Source organism: Astatotilapia calliptera, chromosome 9 (assembly GCF_900246225.1).
Source record: "Astatotilapia calliptera chromosome 9, fAstCal1.2, whole genome shotgun sequence".
Taxonomy (NCBI): Eukaryota; Metazoa; Chordata; class Actinopteri; order Cichliformes; family Cichlidae; genus Astatotilapia; species Astatotilapia calliptera.
Window position 1 is genome coordinate 20,938,980 of NC_039310.1, and position 17,021 is coordinate 20,956,000.

Genomic DNA, 17,021 nt, shown 5'->3' on the forward strand with positions numbered 1-17,021 from the left:
TCTCAACCGCGGTCCATTAAAGGAGAAGTTGCAAAGTCTGTGAGGAAGTTCCAGGCATGACTTTTGGAGTATTTGTTCTGTAATCTCCAGAAATGTCATTATTATTTCACAGCAAGAGACACACTATGAAAAGTCCCCCATTAAAAAAAAAGTCTTATGATTTTGTTTCCACCACAGCTCAGGATTTTCTCTTATCTTCTGTTTCTGAAGTTCCCTGCGTACCTCTATTGATCCAGATTCCTACTGGCTGCGATGCCACTGATCACACATGCTATTATTGATTGACTTTGGCCACGCTGGACCAACATGGCGTCCTGTTAGCACCTCGGGGGTATCAGCATTGTTGTTCCGCGGTGACGCTTTAGCGCCTCAACAAGGCAAAGGCCACACATGAAAGGATCGGGAGTGTTTGAGCGACTGAGGAATCAATTCACGCTCTGATTGTCATGTACAAAGGCCTCACTGTCTCCTTTCTTCCCTCATTTCCAAAATCTGGAGAGTCTAGAGAGTCCGATCAGTAATTAACTAATCAGCTTTCATTATAAAGACGCTGATTTCAGAGTTTCGATGATATTCTTATTTAGATTTATCGGAGAATGAAAGAGCAGCGTCTTCAAACTGCATCGTCACGTCTCTGCAAAACAGATTAGATGAATTGAGGGACTTCTACTGGCGGTGGGGTCAAATGCAGGTCAAGTTGCAGGGAGTAGTATTTATGTGGCCGGTGGCTGTCAGGAAAACAATAATGTGGCCTGAACATAATCTATCATTTGTTTTTTCACCAATAGTTACAAAGCAGTTCCTTATTTTGCCACACAAAGACTACAGTCAGTGTGGGGTTTATGTAAGTGTTGAAAATGACAAACAGCTCTTTGGGTGTTTGGGTATTGTTGGCACAGGAGTGGACTAGTTATTGTTTCGGAGCATTTCTAGATTCAATTAATCCGGAAAAATTCTTTATTATACAGCTAAACTTCTTTTTATCGTGTGGTTCAAGTTTGTAATAAGTGGATGAAAAATAAAGGTTATTTCAGGTACACGGTCATGTGCCAAGGACAAAAAGAAAAGACGGACCCAAAATAGACGAATCTTATCAGTTTGGGAATGGTCATAGCACCAGTGGAAACAATGCAGTGGCAAGATGGGAGCTGAGCTTGACCCTAATAATGCGACTGGTCTGTCATGAAAACCTGGAGAACAGGAAGCCCGCCGTACCCCCTGTCTTCTTGGATAAAGTCATAAAAATGATAAACACTGGTTTCAATTAGACTCGGTCGGGACAATGAGCTGCACCGCTGGTGGGGAGGATTTGGGCTGGGCCAGTAAAAGTGAAGAGATGAAAGCGTCCGCTCTCCCGTGTGCCTGACCCAGCTTTTTCGTCTCAGTGAGGAAACCTGGGTTTTCCCTTTCCCCTCTTGCTAATTGTAATTCATCCATCAATCATGACATTTTATTAATAGATTTTTCTGGGATAACAAAGTGGGAATGCAGTACTTTAAAAATAAGGAAACGTCACCCGGAGAGCAAAGGGTGCCTTGAAGTTAAATGTATGTAAGTACAATAAACTGCTTGCTAGGGCATGCTTAAGTGTCTGGTTTTAATAGAAAATACAGGAGAACTTTATAATAATCAGCTCGCCGGGTTAATGATGTGTCGATCTTCAGATAAAAGTGTTTCTTCAAGAGCTGTAACATCAGTTACAGCTTTTATATTTGTACTGTTCACATGTTGGAAACCAGTTAGATCGTCATGCTGTGCATTACAGCAATGAATCGCTGTGGCTTCCTAAGATGTCGGCATGGAGATTCACCTTAGCATCCTGACTTTTTGGTGTTAGTAGTGTGGATGAGGTCATCACTGACACGTTCTTGTCTGCAGTTAAGGCTCTGTCCACAAGTACATGGCGCAGGTATTTCTGAAAACTCTGTGTTTTTTGGCCTTTCGTCCACATTTTCAGAAACTCACAGAAAACAAGAGGGTTTTCTCTCACAATGTCAACGGTTTGTGCTATGTTTAAGGAGTTCTCTTTCCAACATGTATTTGTTTCAAGCGATGGATGGATGAACCACGATTAAAACACTATAAATGAACTGCAAGTATTTCTAGATGCAGTTCAACAAGATGTTTTTATTCCTGGGGAGAAGATCAGGTAAGGAGACCAAATATGAAACTAACAATACAATTAACAATATATGTAAGGGTGTGTCTTGGTTAAAAGAGCAATAATTAAGGAAATGTTGTTGATAAATTGTAAGAAAATGGACTGTAGTTTAGCTTAGCTTCTATGTTTGAACAGAGAAGCTAGTTCAGAAGCAAAGGATAACTCCTCTGGTTACAGAAATATTTTTTAGAAGCCAACAGGAAACTGAGTCTTTGGCTTCTTTTACTTGTGTCTTTGGTAAACATTTTCCTGGTGCATTTATGGTCTCAAGTCTTTTGAAACAACGCATGATGTTTATTTTGTCAAATTACAGTTAAACTGAAGATTTAGAAGATAAACCGTCCACTACGTGATTGACAAGTCACTCCATTATGACTGTGCAGTGTCCCTCAGTCCCTTGCTTGTCAAATTTGATGACAGCCAACATGAAACCCATTGATATAAAGTTCATCAACCTTGATGCTAAAGGATATCCAGTGAGTTAAAGTGATGCACGGGTCTGCGTGTGGTAAGAGTTACAGTATTTTTCCCTTTTCTTTGCGTGTAAAGGTACCATGTAGAAAGGTGAATTTTACCACTTTTGCCAGGATGATGCATTCATTTACTAGTCTTCCCACGTTTGCAGCCCCTCCTCCAAAGACTCATAAAATATCCTTGATATTACAGCGTTGCATTGCTGCATCCTCTAAGTGGCCTGAGTGAAACTTCAGCTCTATGGATGTTCTCAGGAAAGAGACTTTGATTATTTTACTTGTTGCTTCCGCTTTATTGTTGGCTGACCCCTGGCAGTGCGCAAACCCAGAGGTCACCTCAACTTGTGGCGAACAGTTTCCAAACATCCTCGTGTTAGCATGACTAAAAGCATATTTAAGATTTGTCTTGGACGCAGACTTCAGTTTTGTAAAACATACAGAGAAAGAGGGCGAGACGAGAAGATAAGGCGGATGTGCTCATCTCCAAACTGAGCGGCAGAGACAAACAAGAAATAGTTTTATCATTAGAGCATCTTCATGAGGCAGGAGGTGGGTGGAGGCAGGGTGGCGAAGATATCAAAATGTCCCCTTTTCTAAACGTGGAATGAACTGGCCAATAAACACAAAAAGGGGCTGAGTAGATTCCCACCTGATTCCCAGCAGATCCCTGACAGATTAACGCCTCCAGAACAATGAGACGAGAGCGTAGACGGCTTCCTCTGTGTCCCCCCTCTTGTCTGGGGCAGACAACATCCCTGCGCTACCCTTTCAGTGTGGTTAGAGTGTGTGCTCACGGGCAAGGAAACTTTCCCAGCAATCCCCAGAGGGAGGGGGAAGACTATACCACCAATAACACACAAAACATCTGTGTGTGCATGTGACAGAGACGCAACATTTAAGACAACGTGATCGTTTTCTCTCTCTCTCTTTTTTTGCGTCATTTGCCATAATTTCAAGTCCCCAATTTCTGTAACCAACAGTCTTGCTTAGCGGATTCTGGAAAAAACATGAACCAACACAGACTCTCACATCCTTCATGTGCGCATAATTTAACCACCATAGCCTGTGGATGATCTCTCATATCTACTATCTCACATGCGGGGTGATTTTCAGGCTACTACAGAGCAACCAGCAGCACAGCACGAGCTTTGAATAAGTGGAACTGCGCTTTTTATTGACACAGTCCCGTGTCTGGTCCTCAGCAGGCTTCTGTAGTTTGACAGGTGACAAGAGGAAGGACTAAAGTTGAAATGTTCCAGCTTCAGGAAAAAGTGTGATTTCTATTTACAGATTCAATCTCTGACTTTTGTCTCCACCTTTCTCCCTCACACACCTGTTACGTGCTTGCTTCCTTAACCCCCACACTCCCTCTTTAGCTAAAGAGCTCTTCCCCCCCCCCATCCTGAAACACCTCCTGCACCCCCGAGCAGGTGTTGGAGGAAGTCATAGCCTAATCAGACAATCTAAACAGTCGCTATCACGCAGCTGATAACAACAGGTGTCTGTACACTAGTGAAGAGGTCCAACGCTGAATGGCTTCCAATTTATTTTCTATCTTTAACAAAGCTTCAATAACCAGACACTAAACATTTACAGCCCGAAAGTGTGATACACGATCGAAACCAACTCTAATTTCAGTATTATTTATTTCCTGTTACATGATCTATTACATTGTTTAATCACTGGACAGAAATTTAAATTAGAACAACATTTTTAAAGCCGGTCCACAATAATGAAAATAATTTGTTGTTTTGCTGGTGGAGACTAAACTCCTGAGTGTAAAGGACTGCTTTTCCCTTAAACTCACACTTTATTACATCCCAATAAAGTAATGCATAATTCCTGAAACCAAAGAAAATCTAAAAAATTAAAATAAAGAATATAAACAGATTAGAGGCATAGACTGTATATAAAAGATGGCCATATCCACCTACACTACCAGCTGGTTAGTGAAATAATTTCTGTGATTTCTTGAATATTTTGGCCATGACCATCTTTCTCGTTTGTGACACTGTATGGTAGTACTCACATTAAACACACCCTCCATTATCATCTATTTTAGATGGGATTCTAACCCTAACCATAATTTACAACCTCAACATCATGTGGTGATTAATAAGACTTGAAACTAGTGGTTGAAACCATTAGCACATCAGGACAGTGTTTACTGGTGCCCAATTTTTTTCTTTCTTTTGTCTCACCCAACTTAGCCATTAAGCTCAATCCAAGTCCACATGCATAAGGGTATTTTATAAAATACCTTATGATATTTATAAAATATCTTTGTCTAAATGAAAACACAAAACATCATGTTAACTGCCCAGAGCATGCTAACGCAACAGGTGGTGATACATACCTAACAACATAAAAAAGTCTACACTGTTTTATGCAGTTAGGCCAAAATGTATATAAAACGCTATGACTACCAAAATAGCTGTGTACGTGTGAACAGGGAATCAGTCCCAAAAGCTACTGCCATCTTTTCTATACAGTCTGTGATAAAATACAAACTTCACAAGCAGCATGTCAGTTGTTTGTTTCGTTGTTGTTTTTTTAAGAAAGCACATTCATTATGATAACTTCCATTCATCCATCCGTTGTCTTCCACTCATAAGTGTTGCAGTGGGCTGGACCCTATCCCAGGTACCACAGGGCAAGAGGCAGTGTACACCCTGGACAGGTGGCCAGGTAACTTTAAAAAAGGTAATGATTCCTCCTTCGTACATTCATCCAACACTCTGCGCATGGATGAATGGATTTAAAACTCCCATTTCAGGGATTTTTTTTAGTTATATTATATTCTTATAAACTTTTAGGCGTAAGCTATGAGTTGTGAATATCTCCAGTCCCCGAGCAACAAGACAGCATCCCAGCTTTACAAACCAGCTCGAGTTTCCCACTCTTTCTAAGTACAAAATAGGTAACCAATAATCCCGTCTCCTCTTTGCTTGCTTCTCCCTGTTAATTTAAGTATCATAGCATGCTGCTAATACATATGCTAAACATACAGCTGTGGTGACTCTGAAACAGACCCTAAGAAGCAGCTCCACACAGGGGTATACAGGTAAGGCGGAGAAGATCATCTGTATTTTGAGGTCAGACTTAATATATGGTACACTCTGGAGATGTGTGACGTGTGAGACTAGCATATGTCTTAAAGTAAAACATCTGATTCAAAAGAGTTTGCATAATGATCTGAATTGCCTGGTAAAACTGCCCTCTATGTAACTATCTATCTATATAATTAGTTAAGTTAAGTTAAGTTAATTAAGTGGTAATGTGGTTTTATACGGAGGCAATATGTCCTTCTTTTTTTACAGCTTTTTGCCTTTATTTGCTAAAAATGTTTTTTTGTTTTTTTTAAGTTAATGCAAGTTTAAGTTTACATATGCAACAATGGATGACAAGCCATATATATATGTCTATGTTCTTAGGCATCATAAATGAATGATTTAATTGTATTCATCCCACTAGTGGAATAGGCAGAACCCGGACAAAGCTGTTTTTTCTTTCTTTATAAACTTTCTTGTAGGCAGACATTTTTCACATTTGAAGAGCTTAAAGTAGTCAATGTTTGGCACATTTTGTGCAATATGTGTGTTAAGCAGGTTTCAAAACCATTGTCAATCAGTTGATGTAGTTTTCCAGTCCACTCACCCATTTATGGCCATATTCTTTATAAGGATAGGGCAGAATATCTAGAACACTTGCTGCTAATTACCAGAGCATTGTTTAAACTTTGTGGCCTGTGCAGCTCCAGCGGCTCAGGGGATCAGCGTGGAGTGCTAACATATATATACCTTCCGTTCCTGTGATTTAAACTAACACTCCTGCCTCGCCGCTCAGCACAAAGGAGCCAGCAAACACATTGTGCAATTCCCAAGAAAGCCACCCACAGACATTTATACAGCAAGACTGGCGACCAGCAGCTCAACTGCGTTTCAGAACTCACTTGGAAGGCGGACAGTTTGTGCTGCTACGCCAAGGACAGGAAGTGCTTGCAGAGGGACAGGAAGTGCTCACCGCTGCAGTAGCCGAGGCTGGAACTGAGATAATGCCATTGTGTAAGCAAGCCAAGTGACCTCTCCCTGAGCGCAGAGTCCAGAGGCTGGCGTCGAGAGCCCTGGCCCCCACCCAGCCCCAGACTCCCCAGGCACGGGGTGGGGGACTTGGTGGAGGGACTGGGGGAGGAATGGAAGGAGGAGGGGGGGGTATGAGGCGTGTCACCTCCACATTCCCCCCCCACCATCCCAACACCGACAACACCACCTCCCCTCCTCTGGGTTGACTCTGAACCTCACCTTGTAGAGGAAATGTGGCTACGACTCCAGACTTTATGACTTCTCCCATCAAAAGCCAGGATTTTTCACTCCCACACAGAGAGAGAGGCCGTCAGGGCACACTCATACCCCACGCCCATATCAACACACGCATTCACAGAGACACACAGGCAACCACCACACACACAGCGTCCCTCTTTCTCTTTTCTCTTAGGAACGGAGGGGGAAAACCCTATCAGGTCATCAGCGGTAAAATAGACGATGACAGTATTATAGTCCAGATCCTGTCCCATGCAGCTCCCAGCTGGACCTCCATCCAAAACACCCTCCTACTAACCCCTAGAGGGTCACCCAGCATGCTCCGGAGTACTACTGGTGTCTGCTCGGGGCATGAAAAGGTTGCATAAGCATCTGTCATATTTCTGTCAGCCCCTTTTGACATGTCAGAGAGGCCGTAGACCACAACAAGATGGGAATGGTCTGAGAAAAGACGGAGCTGACAGTTTGGGGTCTGCTGGCTCTGATAAGAAATCCCGTGGCCTGGGGGTGATGTTTGGATTTCTGACCACAAACATGGGCTTCATTCTCTGAGAGATAAACACACCATGTCTGGATATTTCAGGTGCAACAGGTTGCTTTAACCTTTGCCTCTGCACCATTACCCAGGTCTGAGTCGGTTGCACCAAAAAACAACAAAAAAACATTTTTGCACAATTCAATAGCGTCTGTGTGTGTGTGTGTGTGTGTGTGTGTGTGTGTGTGTGTGTGTGTGTGTGTGTGTGTGTGTGTGTGTGTGTGTGTGTGTGTGTGTGTGTGTGCATGTCATGCGAGTTTATAAAGTTTATATTTGACTACTGGCTGATGTCATCTCCATATCCGAAGAGAAGCTTGCCAAAGGTTTAACCTCCAGCTCAGTATGAGACTTCAAGTCACAAGGAAAGGGCAAATATAGAAAGCAAAAATATTCTTTGCATAGTAAAATCAGGTTTATCTTTAATTTTAAAACTCATACAAAGTATAATAGAGAGCAAAATGACAGGAATGAGCACCTAATGAGATGAAAGTAATTATTAGACGTGATATTTGAGATATTGCAGATTAAAAGTTCCTTGCGATGTTGAAAAGGGTGCAGTATAATCGCTGGGAATGAAATTAAAAAGCCCTTTAATAAGGCTGCCAAGCAAGCACGTTCTCAAGTGGATGGATCGAAGGGATGTGATTAAGAGAGTTTTGAGACCTCAGTTTAATCAATCAGCTGTTTGCTGACATCGAAGCCCAGACCCTCGGTGTGTCTACAGCAGGAGAAACTTGACTTTTTGAACATCGGGGTGCTGAGAGAGAAGCTGCAGCGCTCCAGTATCACAACACTTTGTGGTTTTAATGTTTATTTCACCCCCCCCCCCCCCCCCCCCCGTCTTTTGTCCAGCGCGTCTTATTATGCTGCTCTCAAAGAAAGTTTGCATCGAGACAGCCGCGCGTAAAAGTTGCTAATGACGGAGCTATTAAGTCCATTAGATTGCAAGAGCCTCTAACGCAGTTTGGGAGCCAATACACAGATTGGTGATGAGGTATTGGTGTCTGACGCAAGAGCGAGGTGAGAATAACAACGCGACCGGCGCGCGTGGCTCTGCCTCTCCGTTTATTGTGGATTTAAAAGTTTTTTTGTTTAGTTTCAAGTCTTTTTAATCCAAACGCATAAATCCAAATGCAAAGTCTGACAATGTTGCACTAATGGCAGGATACGTGTTTAAATTCATTGCAGAATTCAACATCTAGCTGCACATGACTTTCTGCACCTATTTGAAATACCGCTGCTTCCCCCCTCCTCCCCCTTTGAAGGATGTCACCACACCAAACAAGGGTCGTGGGCGTGCTCTGAACTTTTTTACACCTTTGTAGTAGTGGGCACTCCCTCCACACGGCGATTGGCTGCTTCTGCGTTTATAGCGCACCGACATTCACGCTCTCTGCTGAGTAGTCGGTATCTTTCGGTCCATGCGGCTTCTAAGAGACGCTAATGGATGTGACTAATTATTTTTCATTCCACTCTGAAAGCAAGGCGCATTTGATTTTTCTTTGATTTGTTAAAAAAAACAAAAACTTATTATTAAGAATTTATTACTTGTCGTGTGTTGTCGCCTCTGCGAGCTGTCCGGTGGCTCTCTCCAATCCTCCCAGCTGGACAGAGATGAGTAGTCCCGATGCGGGTTACGCCAGCGACGATCAGACCCAGGGAAGGTGTACGCTGTCAGTCATGATGCCTGGAATGGGACACTGCCAGTGGGCCGACCCTCTCAGTCCTCTTGGGGACTCAAAAGTGAAAAACGAGCCGTGCGCGTCCAGCTCCGGCAGCCAGAATCGCGGGAAAAGCGAACCTCGGATCCGACGGCCCATGAATGCGTTTATGGTCTGGGCAAAGGATGAGCGCAAGAGACTGGCGCAGCAAAACCCGGACCTGCACAACGCAGAGCTGAGCAAAATGCTGGGTAAGGGCGTTCATACTTTTCTAAACAACTGTATTTGTCACATCTGTGCAGTCACGCTTTTATTTTCCACTGATTTTCAGTCTTTACGTGATTGCATTTTTACTGTTATGTCAATTTTATTCTCAGATAAATGTAAATAGTCCTTTCCCAGCAGATGACGTGACGTTTTTAAAAGTTACTCTTGTCTGAGTTGGCTGTAGGTGTAACCTCAAAAACCTGTCCCAGTCCCCTAAAATGGCAACAGGCTATTTTTGTGTGCATCACCAGACTGCACACGATATCTGCTGACATATCACTGATGTGTACTCTCTTCTTGACCTGCAGGAAAATCATGGAAATCGCTTCCTATAACAGAAAAGCAGCCTTTTGTGGAAGAGGCAGAGCGGCTGCGGGTCCAGCACATGCAGGACCACCCCAACTACAAGTACCGGCCCCGGCGGCGGAAGCAGGTGAAGAGGATTAAGAGGCTGGACTCTGGCTTTCTGGTCCATGGCGTGTCAGATCACACGGCCTCATTGATGCCCGGGGAGAACAGGGTGGGTGTGGATAGCCTTGGCATTGGCTACCATGAGCACGGCTTCCAGGTTCCTCCACAGCCGCTCAGTCACTACCGTGATGCTCAGGCTCTTGGAGGCCCCTCTTATGAAACCTACAGCCTGCCCACACCTGACACCTCTCCCCTGGACGCTGTGGAGTCAGAGTCCATGTTCTTTCCCCCCCAATCACAAGAGGATTGTCACATGATGCCTGCATACTCTTACCAGTCACAAGCTGCAGAATTTCAGCCCCAGGACCCCCTCTCCAACCACCACAGCAACGCCATCGTGCACCGACACCCAGCCTCGGCTCAAGAGCAGCCCCCTCAGCTCCCCCCTTCGTACATGGGGTGCCCCAACCCTTTAGCCATGTATTACCCTCACCACTGCAATCCCAGTCACACCAAACGGCACCCCGGTGGAGCAGGACAGCTCTCCCCACCTCCTGACGCTCACCCTCACTCAGCAGACAGCGTGGAGCAGATGCACCACTCTGACCTGATCGGTGAGGTAGACCGCAGCGAGTTCGAGCAGTATTTGAGTTCCTCTTCAGCGCGTGCGGACATGACAGGCTTGCCGTACGGGTCACACGAGGCAGGCATGCAAGGACCTGAAAGCCTCATATCATCGGTGCTGTCAGACGCCAGCACAGCTGTGTATTACTGTAGCTACAACAACTCCTAACCTCCTGCCCGGCCTGTTACCCTGCAACAAGGACACATGCTCTGACCTCAAATCTCTGTAGCTAAATCTGAACAAAAAATGTTTGGTTTTTTTACTGAAGCAGGAGGTTTAGGAGATTTAAACCCAGCTTTGTACTGTACAAGAACAGTTAATAAAGCCATTGAGGATTTTAGTAGGAACACTGGCTTGAACTTTTCTCTTCCTCTCTCGCAGGGATATGAAGTCATTTTGTGATGATAAATATTGTACAGTCACTATTTTAAAGTTTATGTATATACTGAATGTTTTTTTTATACTTTTGCACTTTTAAGAAATAAATGTTTGCAAATAGTCTTGTTCTCTCGCGTATTATTTTGTCTATATTCTTAAATTCAGAATGACATTTGATGAAATGCATCGGATTTCATATTTTAATTTTATATTGGGGTATGTTTTATTTCATAAATATGTCAATATTTAGTTATAAAAATATTATAGCACAAATTCACCTTTTTATGCAGCCCAGCCTTATTCCTTATTATGTGGTTGTTTGTTTTTCCGACTTCCACACGGAGCTGAACGCGTTCCCAGCAGAAACGGTTGCTCACCTGGAAGCAGGGCAGCGGAGGGCTGCGACCCGGCTTCCTGGCCCGGACACAGTGGAGGCAATCTCAGTGCCTGTGTTACACATGGCGCCTTGTTTTCGCAGCATGGGAGAGCAGTTTATGCTCCGGATATCCTGTCTGTAAATGATTTAGTCTTTTCTGATTAATGGTAGGGGCCATTAAAATTACGTGTGGACAACTACACGTCTTTTGAACAATGGTGACCATTTATTTTTGCGTGTTTAACAACAGAGCATTAGGTATACGCTTCAATATCCATCCTCCAGCTATGCTTAATAACATGGCAGTGACATCAGGCGTTATTTCTGTGGGTATACCGAACGGCGATGATATATTTATCCACTAATGCCCGTCTGTCGCTTTGACATGAATCAAACTTATCGGGCTAAAATCTTTAAGAGATCAACCCAGACCTTGAGGGTAATTTGATGTATTTATAACACAGCAAGAGTCCCATTTTATAAATAGAGGTTTTTCCTATTTTAAAAGGAAGAGGTTCTTCTCTCAGGGGTCAATCACCCTGACCTCACGAGCCATTTTTAGCACTTCAGAGGAAACATGGTCCTGAGGTGTGTATATGTATTCGTACACTTTGTTCCCTCTGAATGTTCTAAGTATTCTCTTATGCAGAAACAGATGTTGGGCTCAGGGTAAATACTGACGCTCTTCCCACAGTTCGCTACGTGTTTTGCTTTCCCTTCTGTCACCCAAACCCGACGTATCTACCTCCAGGCCGTGCAGGAGAATCCAGCGTAATGGCTCTGAATGTGTTTAAATTCAGTCTGCAGCTGAGTGGCAGGTTTATCCTCCCTGTCGTTACCGCTAATAGGTGCATAACAACAGGCTCAGGCCACGATCCCCGAGGCATCAGCACAGTGGGTGGGGGTCACCTGCGCGGACTTAGGGAGAGGCAGACCCCCCACGTCAACCGTGATATTATCTCATTACGATAATTGACCCGGGCTAATTGACGAGGAAGAGCTCAACAAGGAAATCTGACAATTCAGACAGATGTGGGAGGTGTTGGATAAAATTATGTACATGTTGGAGATATGATGGAAACTTTTAATCAGTTATTTGATTGATTTCTTTTGTTTATATTTCTTTTTCATTTATAATTGAATCAAATTCACTTAAAAACAGCTTGAAAAACATTCTGCTTTTTATATAAAAAAACAACATTTATAAAAACGTAAAATTTCTCAGCAGTAGAATGTAGATGTTGTAATTTTATTTCTGGTCTTATGTTTTTTGTTTTGTTGGTTTTATTGGATGTGACACAGGTGGTGATTGGTATCCTGAAAAGCACTGTATAAGTACATGTAATTACTTACTAATGTAAAAGACTTAATTATTATTTGCTTTTGTATTTAACAAGCTAGATACAGTTTATGGTGTTAAGAGGCCATTCAGTTCAAATTTATTTATATAGCCCCAAATCACAACAACAGTCACCAAAGGCATTTTATATTGTGAGGTAGACCCCACAATAACACAAACATGCATTTCTTAATATAATATTTTATACTATACAACTGGTTGTTTTCATATTGTCCCACATATAAGAAAGAAGAGCATCTATTTAATGTTTTTCAGCCTATTTATAACAGTGATGTTTGTACCTGAAATGTTTTCAGGTAAAAGCAAGAAATTCTGTCAGAGCAAAGAGAGCACAGCTCAAAGCTCAGGAAATCAGGGCTTTCATGATGTTCCCACTGCAGCAGTAGTGTGCACGTGTGTGTGTGTGTGTGTGTGTGTGTGTGTGTGTGTGTGTGTGTGTGTGTGTGTGTGTGTGTGTGTGTGTGTGTGTGTGTGAGGTTTTTTGTGTACCCGTGTGTCCTGGGGCTTCGCTGCCAGGCAGTGCGCAGGGAGCCACTCAGAGATTACAGCAGCACGACGGGCTGCATTAACACAGCAGCACTTAATCATGGCACTGCCCTAATCTCATCTCAGGTAGCTGCCTTTCGCAAACACACAGACAAATACGGCCTCGTGTAGCCGCAAAGGAGACAGCTGCAGTTTGATTCAACAAACCGGCACCGTCGGCTGTATTTGACCTCCGAGAGGTTTTAGCAGATATTATTATGTCACCACAGCAGTGCGTGATTATGCTCAATAAACAGCAAACGCACAGTATAGATAATACAGCTCACCTGAGGAGCTGGCTCCAGGTGCAAGCACTTATCCCTAATTGAGTTCTCGCTCTTAACATTATACCATTCAGTAACAAGGAGAGCAAATAAAAAGCCATGTCACGTGAATGTCCCGAATATGATTTTACTATAAAGAAAAAATAAAAAGCTAATAGTTTATCAACTATTATATAAAAGTATTTTTTCCATAAAGTTATTTTATTAAGGTTATAGTGAGAAATAATCCATTCATTGTATTTATTTTAAAACAATTTCACTGCAGCTTGGTTTGACTTTTTTCAGCAGCTTATAGAATAGACTAGAATACCTTTTATAGTAACTATACAAATATACAATGAGATTTATGCAAAAAGGCTGCAGAAGACCTGGACTTTCTGATATTTTACCAGCATTTGCAGCATAAGTATTGCCCAAGGAGACTTTTCACAACCTGCCAAATTGGTTCTCATTAAGACCTTACAAACCACCTAAAATAAATAAGTATTTGATCTTGATTTGACTGTTGTAATAGGTTTAATTCAGGTGTCAATCATCCCAAACGCTGCGACTCGGTGCTTAACAACTGCATATCCCCCATGTTGGTTTCTTTACACTGGCTACCAGGCAGTTTTAGAATTGATTTTAAGATTTCACTGTTTGCTTTTAGGGCATTGCATAGGTTGGCGCCTCCTTACTTCTCTGATCTCTTAACTTTGTACACTCCCACTAGATCCCTGAAGTCTGCTGAGCCAAAAAACATAAAGGAGATCAGGCCTTTAGGTACACCTGAACTAACTCTTCACATCAGCTTTTAAGCCAGGCACGACTTTACGTGTGTGGTTTTACTGAAGTTTTCTCGTTTTGTGCTTTGATTTTTAAAATCTCTCTCATTGTTTTGTATGAATTTATTGTTTTAGCTGTACAACACCGACAACAATAGATGCTGCTTTTTTTAAAATGCTTGTAAACAATAAAGTAATCAAGTAATTAAAGTTATTATATTCAAGTTGTGTACTAAAATACTGTCCTATTAGGTCTTAATACCATTCATACAGAAAAAAACGAAACTGTGGCTCAAAATAACGTGAGGATCTGCTGTGTTTCGCTGACATTTTTCAATGTTGGTCCAACAAAACAAGGAATTTGATTACATCAATTTGTGCTACAACTCACAATGGTACAGTCTCACTATTTCCTGGCATTTTCTATTCTAAACAGTTAATCGGTCAATTGTATGAAGACTGATCAGCATGAAAATGACGCACAAATAAATTAAATCATATATGCATATGACACGAGGTTAGATTTCAACATGGTTTTACATCTGTAACTGACTTTGAAATGGGTTCAGTTTCAACACAAGTGTGACGCAGTAACGCACATAAATCAAAACTCTGTGTGCAAACTATTGAAAGTCTGGGTTTCAGAGAGAGCGACAGATAGGGGCTGCAAACTGATTAAGTCATTGATAGTAGATTGCAAATACAGCATGCGAGACAGCTGCAGGAGAGGGTGTGTCCTTTGTCTAAAGCAGGGCTGGTTGTTCATAATCCCAGGCATATGCTATCCCTCTCAGGCCTGATCGCTTTTATGGTCTCTGCCTGTCACACCATCGTCCAGTTGTGTTCCCACTATATATAGTTTCACAGATACAGTCAATCTCCACTCAATGCTGTGACCTAAAAAGCTTTCTTTTTTTTCTCTATGACGACAAAGTCAGATGTAAGCAATTTGTTTGTGATTTAATTAATTGAACAGGTATTCTGTGATAAATAATTACTGACTTGAAGTCTTTTTAATTGCATGGTTGCAAGGCAATGTTAACATGTTTCACAGGAAGGTGTTTTGTTTTATATAAATTAGTTAAAAGTTCAACTGCATGATTTTTGCTTCGTGCAAAAAAAGCTGGACATTTAGAGAAATTAAAACAATCACAAAATGTGATGCATAATACATTCATTCATTTTATATTACATACATTATGTAATTTCAAACACCAACAGGCCAATAGAAGGAGTATAGTAATATTTACGAGACATGAAGATGCTGCATGCAGGTATAAAAGTATTGGTGCTCAACCTAGCTTCAAAGCAGAGGTGGCCTACATACGTAAAGTGTTTTGTTTTGGTTGGTTTCTTAAAAAGGTGTTTCAAAAGAGAGTAAAAAATATGCAGAAATGATAAAGTGTTGCAGCAGAAATAAGTAAGATAAGGCCAACAGAAGCTAGGTCTGATAGTGCTGATTATAAAGTTGTGGTTTGGTGCCAGAGAACATTTTTCAAACTGGCTAGCACATTTGTTTCACAGTCAGGAATTGACTCAGGGAGCTGAATCAACTCCAGGCCTCTCCTGATCAGCTCAGCACTCACTGTTCTTTTGTCTGAATCCCCTTGTGGCATTCAGGACAATTTTTAGCTCATGTCCAGGCGGGTAGTGAGTATAAGATGACTACATCAGCAGTCAGTTTCCTCTCGGCTGTGTTTTTTCTTTGGGAGGCTAAAAGGTGTTGGCAGAGTGTTCAGCCACACTTTGCTTTCTTTAAGTTTTGTGTCCTCTTGTTACAGGATTCCCTGCTGGCTCCTTTCTTGAGAAACAAGTAAGGAAAGTGAGCAATGATGAACAAAGAACATTGTGTAATATGATTAGTCATTAATGAGTAACTTCAATTTGATGCCAGCGTTGAGAAGAAGTGAATGCAAAATCCAAATAATGTGGAAAATTACAACATGAATTTCAAATACACTTTAAAAGCAAAGTGAAAAGTTGAAAGGGCAAAAATGTATGAAATGTAGATAAAATACAATGGATATCCTAAAATATCGTCATGGAAAAGCTAAATAGTGTCAGTCTTATTTATATCATACAGTTCATTAAATGTAAACTCAATGTGCTTACCATAAAAGATAAAAACACTTAAAAAAAACTGTGTAGCTCTACAAGAGCTTAAAGCTTTGAAAACAATAAAATAAAATACAAGTTAACTGACATGCGCAAACTTACACTTCTTGGCCATTCGTTTTTGCTTAAAAGCCCAGATAAAAATCATAAAGTTATGTAGCTGAAATGTACTCAGTGAACAATTTACTGAAATCATTTGCTTAATTTAAGTGGTTTAATAGCTAAAAGTATTTAACAGACAAATACTAACAAATTAGATAATTATTTGGTTAGCTTAATTAGCTAGCTACAACTAACATGTTTATGGTAAAACAGATTTTTTTTAAAACATTTAATGTAATTGCTAGCTTATGGCAATTAACAAGTGACTGAAACAATTAGCAAAAGGTAATCATAAAGTACAACATTTAATGAAATATAATTAAAAGCAGCAGGCTATGTAAATGCAGATTAATAGTTCAGGAAAAGTAACCGAAAAATGAGGACTAAATGTTTGAAACAGAATCTAAAAACTGCTGAAATAAATAATAATTTCTGAAAGAAAAACCTGAAAAAATACAAAAACTTTCAGTTGCAGATGAAATAGCAAACCTAACAGCAGAAATACTTACTTAAATATAAGAAATTAGCCCTTAGCTAAAAACAACAGAAATGGTTTAAAAATAACTTAGCTAAGGATTAATAATAGTTAGGCCTTAGCTAAACAGTTTAAGCAGATAGCTAAAAGACAATGAAGAAGTAAATAAGTAAATAAAGAAAAACTGATG

At 41.3% G+C, this 17,021-nt stretch overlaps 1 protein-coding gene across 1 annotated transcript; it reads left to right on the forward strand.

Annotated features, from left to right (window-relative positions):
• The first annotated feature begins 8,883 nt into the window (after window positions 1-8,883).
• Window positions 8,884-10,799, forward strand: sox17 (SRY-box transcription factor 17). Its single transcript, XM_026179673.1, has 2 exons — window positions 8,884-9,400; window positions 9,725-10,799. Exons 1-2 carry the CDS (start codon window positions 9,103-9,105, stop codon window positions 10,618-10,620), a joined length of 1,194 nt encoding a protein of 397 aa, XP_026035458.1. The 5' UTR covers window positions 8,884-9,102; the 3' UTR covers window positions 10,621-10,799.
• The last annotated feature ends 6,222 nt before the right edge of the window (window positions 10,800-17,021 follow it).